Source organism: Chelonia mydas, chromosome 8, assembly GCF_015237465.2.
Source record: "Chelonia mydas isolate rCheMyd1 chromosome 8, rCheMyd1.pri.v2, whole genome shotgun sequence".
Lineage (NCBI taxonomy): Eukaryota > Metazoa > Chordata > Testudines > Cheloniidae > Chelonia > Chelonia mydas.
In genome coordinates, this window is record NC_057854.1 from 100,329,950 (window position 1) to 100,342,303 (window position 12,354).

Genomic DNA, 12,354 nt, shown 5'->3' on the forward strand with positions numbered 1-12,354 from the left:
TCTGTGGTTTTCAGGAGGAGCCGGATTCATCCCTGTATGTTTACACAGTGCTAAGCAATATTAATTGGTTACGTCTCTTGGCCCAAGACCGGCTCAAGAAATGTGGGTCTTCAGAAACATTTGTTTTTCTGGGGCAAGTGAAGTCGGGTCGTAGGGATGGGAAATGACATTGGCCAAGCTCTGGATTATTACTTAGCAAGGCACTGCTGTGGGGATATTCTGAGTGTAATGGATGTCTTTTGGCACCAACATGTGTTACACTGTGCATGGGGGGAAAGGGGGCGGCGATCACAATAGGGATGGAATTACAGGTAGTGACACAAAGCTGAAGCAAAAATGCAGCCCAGAGAGCAGAGGAAAGCGCGGGACCAAATACAGGAAGATTGGGCAAGTTAGGACAAGAGAATGAATGGAGAGGCTGTTGATGTATGGATGAAAAGTCATGTAAACTATTCAGAGAGAGGCTGGTCTTAATCAAACCTCCAATTTTGCAAGTGGAATTTTGCAGATGCAAATAATTGCAGATGTAGTTTACGCAACTTAGTGTCAAACCACTTAATTGGTCCAACTAACTGGGTATTTTGACAGCAAAGTGACTTAAACTGTGGGGCAAAATTGTGTCAGCAGTCATTTGCACTTGCTGTTTTCTGGTAGAGACATGGATGCCACCAGAGGAGATGCCACCATTGTGTAGGAAGGATTGTGTAGTTTTTAGAGTAGTAGATCATGACTGCGGTATTGTGGGCACTTGGGAACTGGACTGCATCTTACAGGCTTGTTTCATGTAAGTTAACAAACAGCCTCTCAAGTGATAATGACAGGTTTCAGAGTAGCAGCCGTGTTAGTCTGTATCCGCAAAAAGGAAAGGAGGACTTGTGGCACCTTAGAGACAAAAAAATTTATTTGAGCATAAGCTTTCATGAGCTACAGCTCACTTCATCAGATGCATGCAGTGGAAAATACAGTGGGGAGATTTATATACACAGAGAACATGAAACAATGGGTGTTACCATACACACTGTAAGGAGAGTGATCAGGTAAGGTGAGCTATTACCAGCAGGAGAGTGGAGGGGGGGACCTTTTGTATGATAATCAAGGTGGGCCATTTCCAGCAGTTGACAAGAACGTCTGAGGAACAGTGGGAGGTGGGGGGCGATAAACATGGGGAAATATTTTTACTTTGTGTAATGACCCATCCACTCCCAGTCTCTATTCAAGCCTAAGTTAATTGTGTCCAGTTTGCAAATTAATTCCAATTCAGCAGTCACTCGTTGGAGTCTGTTTCTGAAGTTTTTTTGTTGAAGTATTGCCACTTTTAGGTCTGTAATCGAGTGATCAGAATTCCAATTCAGCAGTCTCTCGTTAACGATTTCCCCATGTTTATTTCCCCCCCTACTGTTCCTCACACGTTCTTGTCAACTGCTGGAAATGGCCCACCTTGATTATCACTACAAAAGGTCCCCGCCCCCGGCTCTCTTGCTGGTAATACTTCACCTTACCTGATCGCTCTCGTTACAGTGTGTATGATAACACCCATTGTTTCATGTTCTCTATGTATATAAATCTCCCCACTGTATTTTCCACTGCATGCATCCGATGAAGTGAGCTGTAGCTCACGAAAGCTTATGCCCAAATAAATTTTTTCGTCTCTAAGGTGCCACAAGTCCTCCTTTTCTTTTTTCAAGTGATAATGACTTTAACTTACTGCTGACCTGGGCGGGATTCATCCTGGTGACCAATGGAAGAAAGGTTTGTATGTCAAGGGTATGATCAGAAGAATTTGTGAAAACTTTTTTGTTTAACTGTTGTTATGGGGAGGTTGGTTTTGTTTTTTGCAAATAGTCAAAGTTTAAGCAAACTTTTTGAAAAAAAATCTGTAACATCTCCTTTTTAAAGAAAGCCCAAGAAGACATGAGGAAAGTCGGATTGATTGAGACTCGGGCAGGTCAGTCCTGGCAACATGCTGAATGATCCCTTGCCATTTCATCCTTTCTGAGCGTTGTGTATAGGAATTGGGGGGTACCCCTTTAAACAGTTTGGGAGCTGCCTCCTTGTCTCCTCTTGCAGAAGCCCCCAGATCCTAACATAGCAATTATATATATATATATATATATATAATCTGTAGCTAGGTCTTTGTAAATAAGAAACCCAGTTCTTTGGAACCCCACTCTATCTCTTTTTCTTGCATTATTCTTGTGTTGAGAGCAAAGATACGACACCAAGCTTACCATCAGGCTTATTGTTTACAGCCAATGCTGTGAAATCATTAGCACCAAACCTGGAGCAAATTGGTCACTAGCATCACCCACCTGTGTTGTTTCCTTGGCTTCTGTCTGTTGCCATTGTGGTTCTTTAGTATTTTCCTCTCTTGGTCTTGCTAAGAAAACGGAGTGGGTGTTTATTGCTGAGAAGTAACAAATTAGTGGCTTGTCTCAAGCTTGTTTCTTAGCTTTAAAAGTGTGTGGGGATGTGCGTGGAGGGTTGGGGGAATGATAGAACAATTTAGAGATCTGGGAGGCAAAAGTTGAAAACCCCAAAGCCCTTGTGGATGATAAAAAAATTGGATTTGTTTCTAAAGGCTGAGAATATCTGGCATCCCCCATGACGTGGCTCCCATGGGCAAACTGGAGACAACAGGCATAACGGGCAGTGTGGACTTGTAGGCAGAGCCATGGATGGAGAACCTAGGTGTCTGAGTCCATTCCTGGCTCTGTTGCTGGGTAACCTCTGGAAAGTCTCGTCACCATCTAAGAATTGCGAAACCTGTTGCATCCCAGAGCACCCTCAAAGAGCAGATTGATGCAGAGAGGCATGCATGTAACTTGAGCTCAGGAGGTGTGGGCTATTTAGTTGTGGGGAGGGTCCTAGTAGAAAGGGGGTCCGGTTTCTAGATACTTTTTTCCTGAAGCTAAGCGAAAAGACATTGACTGTATCCAGCCGTTCTGTAAGCGAGACTTCTGACTTCACTGGGGTTGCACTGGCCTACACTAGGCCTTAACTTTGCCCATGTAGCTCCCCGCAGCTGTAACTTGCATCTGGCCTACCACTTGTGAGGCTTCGTACTCTGCAAACTAGTCTTGGAAGGGAGCCCCCATCCCTGAAGGGCTACACGGGCCTTCTGGACACCCCGCATGGCCCATACAAGAGGGCTAGAGGCCATGGCCATCACATCGTAGTTGCTCTGTACCAGCTAGTTCTGTAGTGTCACCTTCCTGCCACCCATATCCATCCAACTCGCTGCAGACAACCATAGAGTGCTCCTTAGATCTCTAGTAGTCCACGGAGCATAGTCAGAGAGCCACTGACTTCAACTCCAAGAATCCAAGGTGGGCAATTCCCCTGTTGCCCTTTCTCCCTTCAGAGCCCCAGAGTCCTCCTGCTGACAAACTTTCCCAGTGCAGGAGGCGTCTCCAGTCTCCCAGGGAGATCTTTGGGGCAGTATCTCTTGGGGACAGCATGAGCAGAATGCATTATGATTCTGTACCGAAAACAAGGTATCAAACCCGAGGCTGTATTTATGGGCGGACTGTGTTCTGTTGAAATGGGAAGTTGGGATTCCCCGCCCCCCCTCCTCCTGCACCATTTGTGTGGAAAATGGACAATGTTAATCACCTTGCTGATTTCTAATATGTTTCTACATATCAACTCCGTCCTCTCCGCTGATAGTTTTTCTGCTACATTAAAAAAAAAAAAAAAAGCACTGGGAAAAAAAGGCTGAAATTAGATTTTACAGCTCAAGCCTTTATGGATTCTAGCTTCTTATGACCTCCTTGGCAACATCACCAAGGCAACTCTTAAAGGAGCACCGAGAAGCTCTCCTGTTTTGCTCCCCATGTCTTGCTTCAGCGCTATCCTCCTTTCATTCCTGAAACTTTCAGGGTGTCTTAAGTTAGATTCAGTTGAGAAATGAAATAAACCACTCTGACCAACCTTTCTCTGGCAGTTTTACAAATTCCTCTCACATACACATCCCGCTGATTGTGAACCAGAGGAAAACCAGAAACTTGCTTTCCTGAGGCAAAATGATTTTGCCGAATTATTGGGCCAGACCCCCAGCTGGTACAAACCTGCGATCGGCTTTGCTCCCGTGAAGTCAACAGGTGATGCTGATTTCCAGCAGCCGAGAATCTCGCCCAGCTAATGTAGCTGGCGTTGAGAGACCGATGCACTGCAAGGAAAACATTCCATTTGCCTGAACAGAGCTTGCTTTCTGTAGGGGCCTCTGTCTTGTCCTTTCTCATGTACAACTCCTGTGGCTAAGGGCCAGCATTTCTATATGAAGGCTGTGGAAAAAAACATATTCTGCTTGTTGTTGAGAGGAGATGGCATATAGGGCAGTCAGGCTACTGGTTTGGGGGACTAAGCTGGTGCTAAGAGTGTGTATGTGCAGCTCTCTTTCTCCCTGCCTAGAGGTTAGACCACGTAAAGAGGTTTGAGTTTGCAACTGCCTCTGAGCTAATTGCCTTGGCTGTTTAGCTGAAGCTGTAAAGGCTCTTATGTTTAGATCCAGAGGTTCTGTGTTGGCCCCGCAAAGAGTCCTTAACTTCTGTTGTGTGCATTTGGAGCCCTGATATAAGAGGGCATGCATAATGCAGAGGCAGTGTCTTCCTGGTCCCTACAAACATTGCAGCGTTTACCCTCTTAGGGAAAAATTCCAACTCATTGTGCTTTTCTGGAGCTGGCCCTTTAAATATGGAACAAACCCTAACCCTTGTGCAACTGGCAGCCTCTTTGCCTTGCAGCTGGTAAGCATCTGGTGTGTCTTCCCTTTCTGCAAGGAGATGGCACCTTCTCCCACACGTGTGATCTTTTAAACATTTTTATTTCTTTAAACAACTCCCCCGGGGGGGGGGGTGTTTCCAAGCTCTCCGCAGGATGCCCATTCAGCCTACCATGGAAATAGCTATTTATAATTAATTAGCCAGCTGCCTCCCCACTCCACCATGTGTTAGCTAGTCATGGTACTTTCTATTTTTTCTTAAAGCCCCAGCTCCTGGAATCATGTGATTATGTGAGGTTTCAGAGTAGCAGCAGTGTTAGTCTGTATCCGCAAAAAGAACAGGAGGACTTGTGGCACCTTAGAGACAAACACATTTATTTGGGCATAAGCTTAGGTTTCTAGCCCTCACAGTTGTGAAGAAAAAATTGAAAACATGACTTCTAAAGGCTCAAAAGGCAAATAAAAACCCCAGTATTATTTTTTAAGAATCTCATGACTTGTAAGACAATCTCATCATTTGGCGGGGGGTGGGGTGGGCTGGCTCATGACTTTTGTACCACAGGGGTTGGCCACACTGAGGCACTGCAGCACAGATGGTACATAAATCATGCCCTGATCTTCCTGCCGTAATATTTAGCAGCACGGAGTGACACTGTCCCTGTGGAATTGAGTAAGTTTCAAAAAGTAGCCTCGGGTTCCACACTTGCCCCTCAGTCCGTCTCTCAGTCCTTGTGTTTTTTACAATCACACTTTTTCCTTTTTAATGTATTTTCCCTCCCCTCTTGTTGTATGATAGCCAATTTCTTTTGTTGTTGGCCTATCTGACTGTACAGGGGAAACTGAAACGGATTTTTTGGTAAAATGGAAGAAATAAAGTATCTTTTTCTCTAATCTTTCAGCTATACTAATCTTAGGCTTTCTCTATAATTTGGCATATTTTTATTTTTTTTTTTGCATTGACACGGCCCCTTTAAGGATGAATTGAGAGCCTTAATTCTGAGAATGTGTTCACGTCTGTGATTATTAAATACCATTCTTAAATGATAATTTAATGTCTTTGTGTGTGCCCACCATATAAATAACCTTTCTTCTTCTAGCTTAGTAATGACCCTATTTTAATGACAATAGACCTCTAGCAAGTAATTAGCTCTCCATGCTCAGCATTTATTTCCTAAAAGAGGCATCTCTGCATACTGATTTTACTTTTCCCCCAAGTAATTTATTTTGCAGAGCTAATTAGCAGCCCAGCTAAGAGTTCTGTCTTAGCAGTGGTACGCTCTTGGGCTTCTTCTTAAAGAAGGCAAATCATTAGCTTGATAAATATGTGTTTTATGATTGTTTTAACGACTGGATTTGGTCATGAGACAAAGCTGCTCATTCCCTCCTTAGGTATCTAGTTGTGTCCAGTCCTGTGTCCCAGCCGTCAAACCCTTTTCCTTCCCCCAGGGAGCTGGGACCAGAACTACCCCCCAGCTCCTGGAAGTTCTCCCACCAAATCTGAACGAGCAGCCCTGTCCTATCTGCTCGCAGCCCTGTCCTATCTGCTCCCAGCCCTCAATCCTCCATTCACAGGTGTCATCCCACACTCCAAGGGTTAGAAGATCAATGCCCATTTGCTTATAAAAGTTCACCCATCCATAACTGAGATTAAACGACTGTGTGTATAGGACCTAGACAAAAACAATGCATCACAATGCAACAATGCTTTGGAAGCAGCAGCCACGGTTAACAGTAATTCACATAATTCACATTTCTAACCATCCCAAAAGAACCTCCAGCACCACTGCACTCCAGTTGCTTCTGAGGTGGAGTATAGTAGCCAACCAGTGCACAGGGCCCATCCAGTTCTGATTAAAGTTAATGGAAACACTCTTGTTGACTTCAACTGGAGTTGGATCACGCCCTCCATGAGCTACACCAAAGTGGAGGGAAAGGAAAGTGTTGGATACGGACAGCAGGGCAAACCCCTTCTCTTATGGAAAAGTGTTATGGGATCTTCAGTGCCTGCTGATCTAGACAGTGTTTGAGGTATCATCCAAGGGACTCTCTGTGTGAACTGCATGCTCCTGTCTAAACATTTCCACTCCAGCTGGTCTGGAAGGCATCCACCCCCTTGTAAGACAGACTCAGCACTGGGTACAGCTGGTCTCGAAGGGCTTGATCCAAAGCCCATTGACATCCATGAAAAGATTCTCATTGACTTTGGTGGACTTTAGATCAGGGCTTATGCTGTTTGGAGCAGGGGCTTGGTTATTTGTTCAGCATATTCTGCACATCATGAACAACTGCAAGGCTAGAAAGATCCTAAACATTACAGCTGTGATTCAGTGATGCAATTAAGCTTCCCCTAGCTAAGCCCGTGCTTAGTTAGGGGACTGAAGTGCTTTGCTAACTATGTTAAGGTGGTAATCAGAAATTCTTAGTACACTGCCATGGGAGCAAGTCTCAGGGAGTACAAGAAATTAGGGGTCACTGTTCTCTTTTTAGGGCCAGATTCTGACAGCCTTTCTCATGCTGAGAAGCACTGTAATCCACAGGTAAGAAAGGTGAGGCGAAAGGCGTTATTTAAAGGGAGGAAGGGTATGAGAAAGCAGCAAAAACAACCAGAACTGTGCAGACTGAGATTCTTTTCCTCCTCAGAACTCTTTTATTTCAAAACCGAGTAAGGTGATTTGGTGAATAAATAAATCAGAAATAGGAGCCAGGAGAAGCCCAAATGAACTTGTCGGAATGGGGTTTGTTTTGCAAGCTGGCTTTAGTTGTTGTCTCCTTGAAACATAGTCCCGTTGGCAAGCCAGAGGGACCAGGTTCAGTACGATCCTCTGGTGAAAAAATGCCCGTGAGACAGCATGGGAGAGTGGTGTCAGTTTCCCCATGGCGCGTCGTCATTGCCGAACTGCCAAGCTGGCTGAAATTCCACCTTGATAAAACACATTGTTTTGTCTGTTCTTTTTTTTCCCACACAGAAAGAAATGACAGAGAGAATTTGCCACTGAGGTGATGTCTGCCGAGAAGTCTGTCCGTCTCCCTTGGAGCCCGCTTGCAATGGGATGGAAACGCAGAATGCTGGACAATCTGACTCCGAGCTCTTGCTGTGGAGGGAACAGTGTTTATATTATCCCAGTCTCTGTTACGTGGATACTTTATTTTTAGAAACCATTGGCCAGAACGGGGATAGGACAAGTTTGTGTGTCTGAGGGGTGGTTTAAATACATACCCACAGATTTCATTCTCATCCCCGTGAGCGCTAATCACTTGCTTCTTTATTCCCCCTCAATCCCATCCCCTACACACCTGGTGTGTCCTAAATTATATGGTTCTCCTTTAATTATGGCACTGATGGCTGGAGGGTGAAATCCCTAGCTAAATGCTCCAGTGATTACATCTGCTCACTGGATTGTGACCCTATTTTAATGACAATAGACCTCTAAGCAAGTAGTTATTTTGAGGGTGGGGACAAGGAAGGGTTTTGGATAACCAGGAGTTTACTATACCAGGATTCTGGCTGCCCCATGTGCAGGTATGTGAAGAAAGCTCCTCTTGCACCATTGCACACCTGTGCACTAGCAGCCAGGACACAGACACTGGGAAGGAGTTGACTAGCTCGCTTTAGAAACGTTCCTAAAAGGGTAGAGAAGCACATGGGAAAAAGCACCAAGAATCACATTCGCCCTGCACCGCCCCCGCCCCGGCTTCAGCCAGGCAAAGGGGAGCTGCAGAGCAGGGGCGCACATAATGACTAGCACCAAGAGAACTGATTTCCTCTGTGATCTCCAAAGGTCAAATGGAGGTGCTCATTATCTGAATACAGAGCCGGGGGTCTAATCCCAGTTCTCGTGGATTCCTTTAGTTGGGCTGTGGATCTTGTGCTTAATGAAAACTCCCGGGACTCTGTTTGACATTCCAGTGAAGTCAGTAATGTTACACCAGGGATGAATTACACCCACGCTCATCCTGGTCTATCCGGTGATGGGTCACTGAGAGCTCTTCCTTCCAAACCCGGAAGGTTGGCTGCAAATACAACCGTGTAACAGGGCTGGGTGAAGTTCAGCTGATGTGGTTTGCAGTAGGGAAGGCGAAGGGGATTGTGGGAACCGGAGTCAATCTGATAGAGCTGGTCAAAACTGACACGTGAAACAGTTTTGCACCGAACAATGGCTTGTTCCTCAAAATGGAAATTTCCATGGGATTGATTTCTCCCCCACTTCCTCCCCCAGTATCCAAAAACTGAAACACTTTGGCCAAATCCCCCCATATCTTCAGTTTTCAATTGAAGATTTTTCAGTTTGTTGGCTCTTTAATGTAGCAGAGGTGTAACAAGATCCAACGGCTGGAAGTTGATGCTGGACATGTTCAGACTGGAAAGAAAGCATATATTTTTAACGGTGAGCATCATTAGCCATTGGACCGGCTTACTAAGGGTTGCAGTTGGTTCTACATCACTAGCAATTCTAAATCAAGATCGGTTGTCTTCCTAAAAGATCTGCTCTGGTTCAAACAGGAATTATTTCAGGGACGTTCTCTGGCCTGTGTTATACAGGAAGTCAGATTAGCTGATCACAGTGGTCCCTTCTGGCCTCTATTTGGGGGGTGGGTTGTTGGTTTTTTTTTTTTTTTTACAAAACCCCCAAAACTTTTAAAGGAAAATGGAGATGAAAACAGGATTTTTCATGGGAACAAAAACCGTCCCCACTAGTTCTGGCTCTGTTTTGGGGGTTCAGAATCCGTGAGTCTGGGAGTTGAGCAGAGCCCCAAAACTGACATCAAAACTCACTCAAAACTGCTGAGTTTTTCATTCAATTTGGACGTGAAACCATATGAAACTGCGAGTCCTCCTGCAGCCCCTAAAGTAAGCCCCAGCTCCCTCAAAACCAGGCCTGCTTTCCCCAGAAAGCTTTGCAAATCTCTGGTAAGCCAGGGCTGCATTTCAAGGGTCTGATGCTGCGAGATGAGCATCCCCAGGCCAATCTGTGACGTCTGTGAGCATTGAGGGCTGACCCACCTCGTGTTCAGGCTCCAAGTCTTTATCAAAACTCCAACAACCAGGCAGCTGCAGGTGATGGCAAGATTTGCATGAAGTTTCACACTGCTCTTATCTAGGAGTTTACAATCCAGTAGCTTCTGGTTTCAGGGCCAAATTCACTGCGGGGGCAACTCCACTGAACTCGCTGAACGTGGCCCTTTTTGGGTAAAGGATCGTTAATGTGTTTACAGTTGCAATAAAATATCGCACCACCATCCCTACATTTTCAGGGCCATGCAATTCTCATGGACTTCATGTGGTTAGAACCCCATGCAGCACTTTTAAACATAGTCATTACAGTCATGCATCTCCCTTCTTCCACACTAACCAACCCACCAGTTGCTGCCTCCCCACAGGGACCATTTTTTCAAGGAGCAATATTTCCCCTCTTGTCCCTCAGTGAAGATAACTTCATCAATCTGAGCTATTCTAAATGGGTCTTGGAGCATCAGGTATAGATGGCCTTGGTGACAGATGCATTCCAATCCGGCCAGTGTCATTTTGCAGGTATTGTCATGGTTTCTTCTCCCTTTGTGTATATAAATAAACCCTTCCTTTGAAATGCTCTATGAAGGACTTAGGGCAAAAACGAAGGACACAAGGATTTACAGAAAGGAACAAAGCAGTGTGGCACTAAATGATGAGTCATCTTCCTGTTACTGGTTTCAGAGTAACAGCCGTGTTAGTCTGTATTCGCAAAAAGAAAAGGAGGACTTGTGGCACCTTAGAGACTAACCAATTTATTTGAGCATGAGCTTTCGTGAGCTACAGCTCACTTCATCCGATGCATACTGCTTCTGGAAGGCTAACAGCAAGCAGGTTTCCCCATGTTCCCGGGGGGGGAGGGGGGAGAGGGGGGAGGGAATATTTCACCAGAGAAATAAGTTCTGTGTTGTTTCTAACTCTCTGGGAATGTTCCATCAGAGGAATGTTCTTTGCTTTGGAGATGCTCGTTGCATGACAAGTAGCGCATGTCGTGATACAAAGTGAAGGTGGGAAATCATAATGGGAAAAACCATCAATATTTTCGGACAAGCTCTCTCGGCTTTGAAGTCCTCAGACACTGCTACTGGATGTGGTCTCCTTGTCGGAATCAAATCTTGCACCTTGGAGGATCTTACCATTTAAACTCAGATGGGCTGGTAAAATCACACGTTAGAAATTCCCCATATCATGCTTGTAATACCTACTAACGAGTGCTGTGTTACACTGGCCTTTGGGCAAGAGGTGAAGTGATTTCTTGGGTTTTTTTGTTTGTTATATATTGAATGATCTGAGCCACAGTATAGTTAAGTTTGTGTCTTCCGGCCTTTCTCTGTAGAGGTTTTATACATTACGTGGCGTCAATATTTATAGCGTGTGCTGTACTGTTTTTTTGCTTATGAAACTGAAATGTTAAAGCCAGTATTCAAGTGCACCGGCAGATTTGTGTGCTCAAAGCACTTACTTTATTTTTTAAATCTTGTATACCAGATGTGTATTTTTTACATAGAAACAAGAAAGAAAAAAGGAGCAAAAAGGGGGGAAAGTGCCACTCCAATATTTTATGCGTAAAATAACTGATAAAATGCCAAATGTTCTCATTTTGTTACGAATTAAAGAAACACGAACAAACTGGTGTTTTCCGATTTTCACTGGTTAACTTGTAGTAGTAGGGTTATCAGAAACTGGGATAATTCTTACAATGGACCTGATCCAGAGGTCCCGACTCCCACTGATTTCAGCGAACCTGGCAACTGTCTGGGTCAGAAAAGCGGTATGGTAAAAAAGACTCCCAAACCACGGCTGATAATCGGCTTGGAGTATAACTGATGGAAAATTAGTGCACAATGCAAACAAATCACATGAGGGACTGGCTGAGAAAGGGAAGATTAAGGCTCCAGTCCTGCAAATGCTTAGGTACATGCTCAATTTTAAGCATGTGATAATCCCGTTGTTCTCAGGGGAACTACTCATGTGCTTAGTTACTCATGTGCATAAGCTTTTACAAGGTTGCAGATTGGGAACCTCGCCTGTTTTGATTTTGATTTAAACCCGCGTTTAACAAGGGTAAGGGTTTCTGGCCCGATGTATTATTTTAAAATGAATGTAAGAGACAAGGCTGGATCTGGATTTCTGTTACCTCAGTGTAAATCCAGAGCAACTCGTTGGCGTTTACATAGGGATAGCAGAGCAGAGTCAAGCCTATTTTGTGTTTCTTGGAATTATCCAGACTTTTACTTACCTATCATTTGTAAAGCACTTTGAGATCTATGAATGAAAAGGGCAATAAAGGAGTTAAGTATCATTTAATTCCACGAATATAGCCCATTGGCTTGACCCAGTTACAGCACAGCTAGGTTCCATTCAGATGGCATATGTTAACAATGTTGGAACTAGGTTAGGAGACAACAGCGTTGTAACTGGGTCGCATGAAGCCCTCTGTGTTTTTTCTAAAATCAACATAGTGTACCCAGGCCTTTAAGTTTACTGTGTTCTTTTTCGCTTTTGTGAATTGGAAATAGAGGCAAATTTTGATATTGAGCCCATCAAGCTAACATGCCATCGGAAGTTAGCCCTTGGATTATGGCTGGTGGTGAATTTTTTTACATTACTTGTTAGCTGTATTATT

At 44.5% G+C, this 12,354-nt stretch overlaps 1 protein-coding gene across 3 annotated transcripts in view; it reads left to right on the forward strand.

The window, feature by feature from the left end:
• The window catches only part of MOB3C (MOB kinase activator 3C), a 51,612-nt gene extending 40,255 nt beyond the window's left edge, over positions 1 to 11,357 (forward strand). For 2 of the 3 annotated variants that reach the window (XM_043520874.1, XM_043520875.1), the window contains exons 4-5: positions 1,897 to 1,945; positions 7,687 to 11,357. In XM_043520874.1, coding sequence (XP_043376809.1) covers positions 1,897 to 1,945; positions 7,687 to 7,721 — 84 coding nt within the window. In that variant the 3' untranslated portion in view covers positions 7,722 to 11,357. The remainder of the gene's footprint in view (positions 1 to 1,896; positions 1,946 to 7,686) is intronic. The other variant, XM_027824045.3, reaches the window with a different exon arrangement.
• The last annotated feature ends 997 nt before the right edge of the window (positions 11,358 to 12,354 follow it).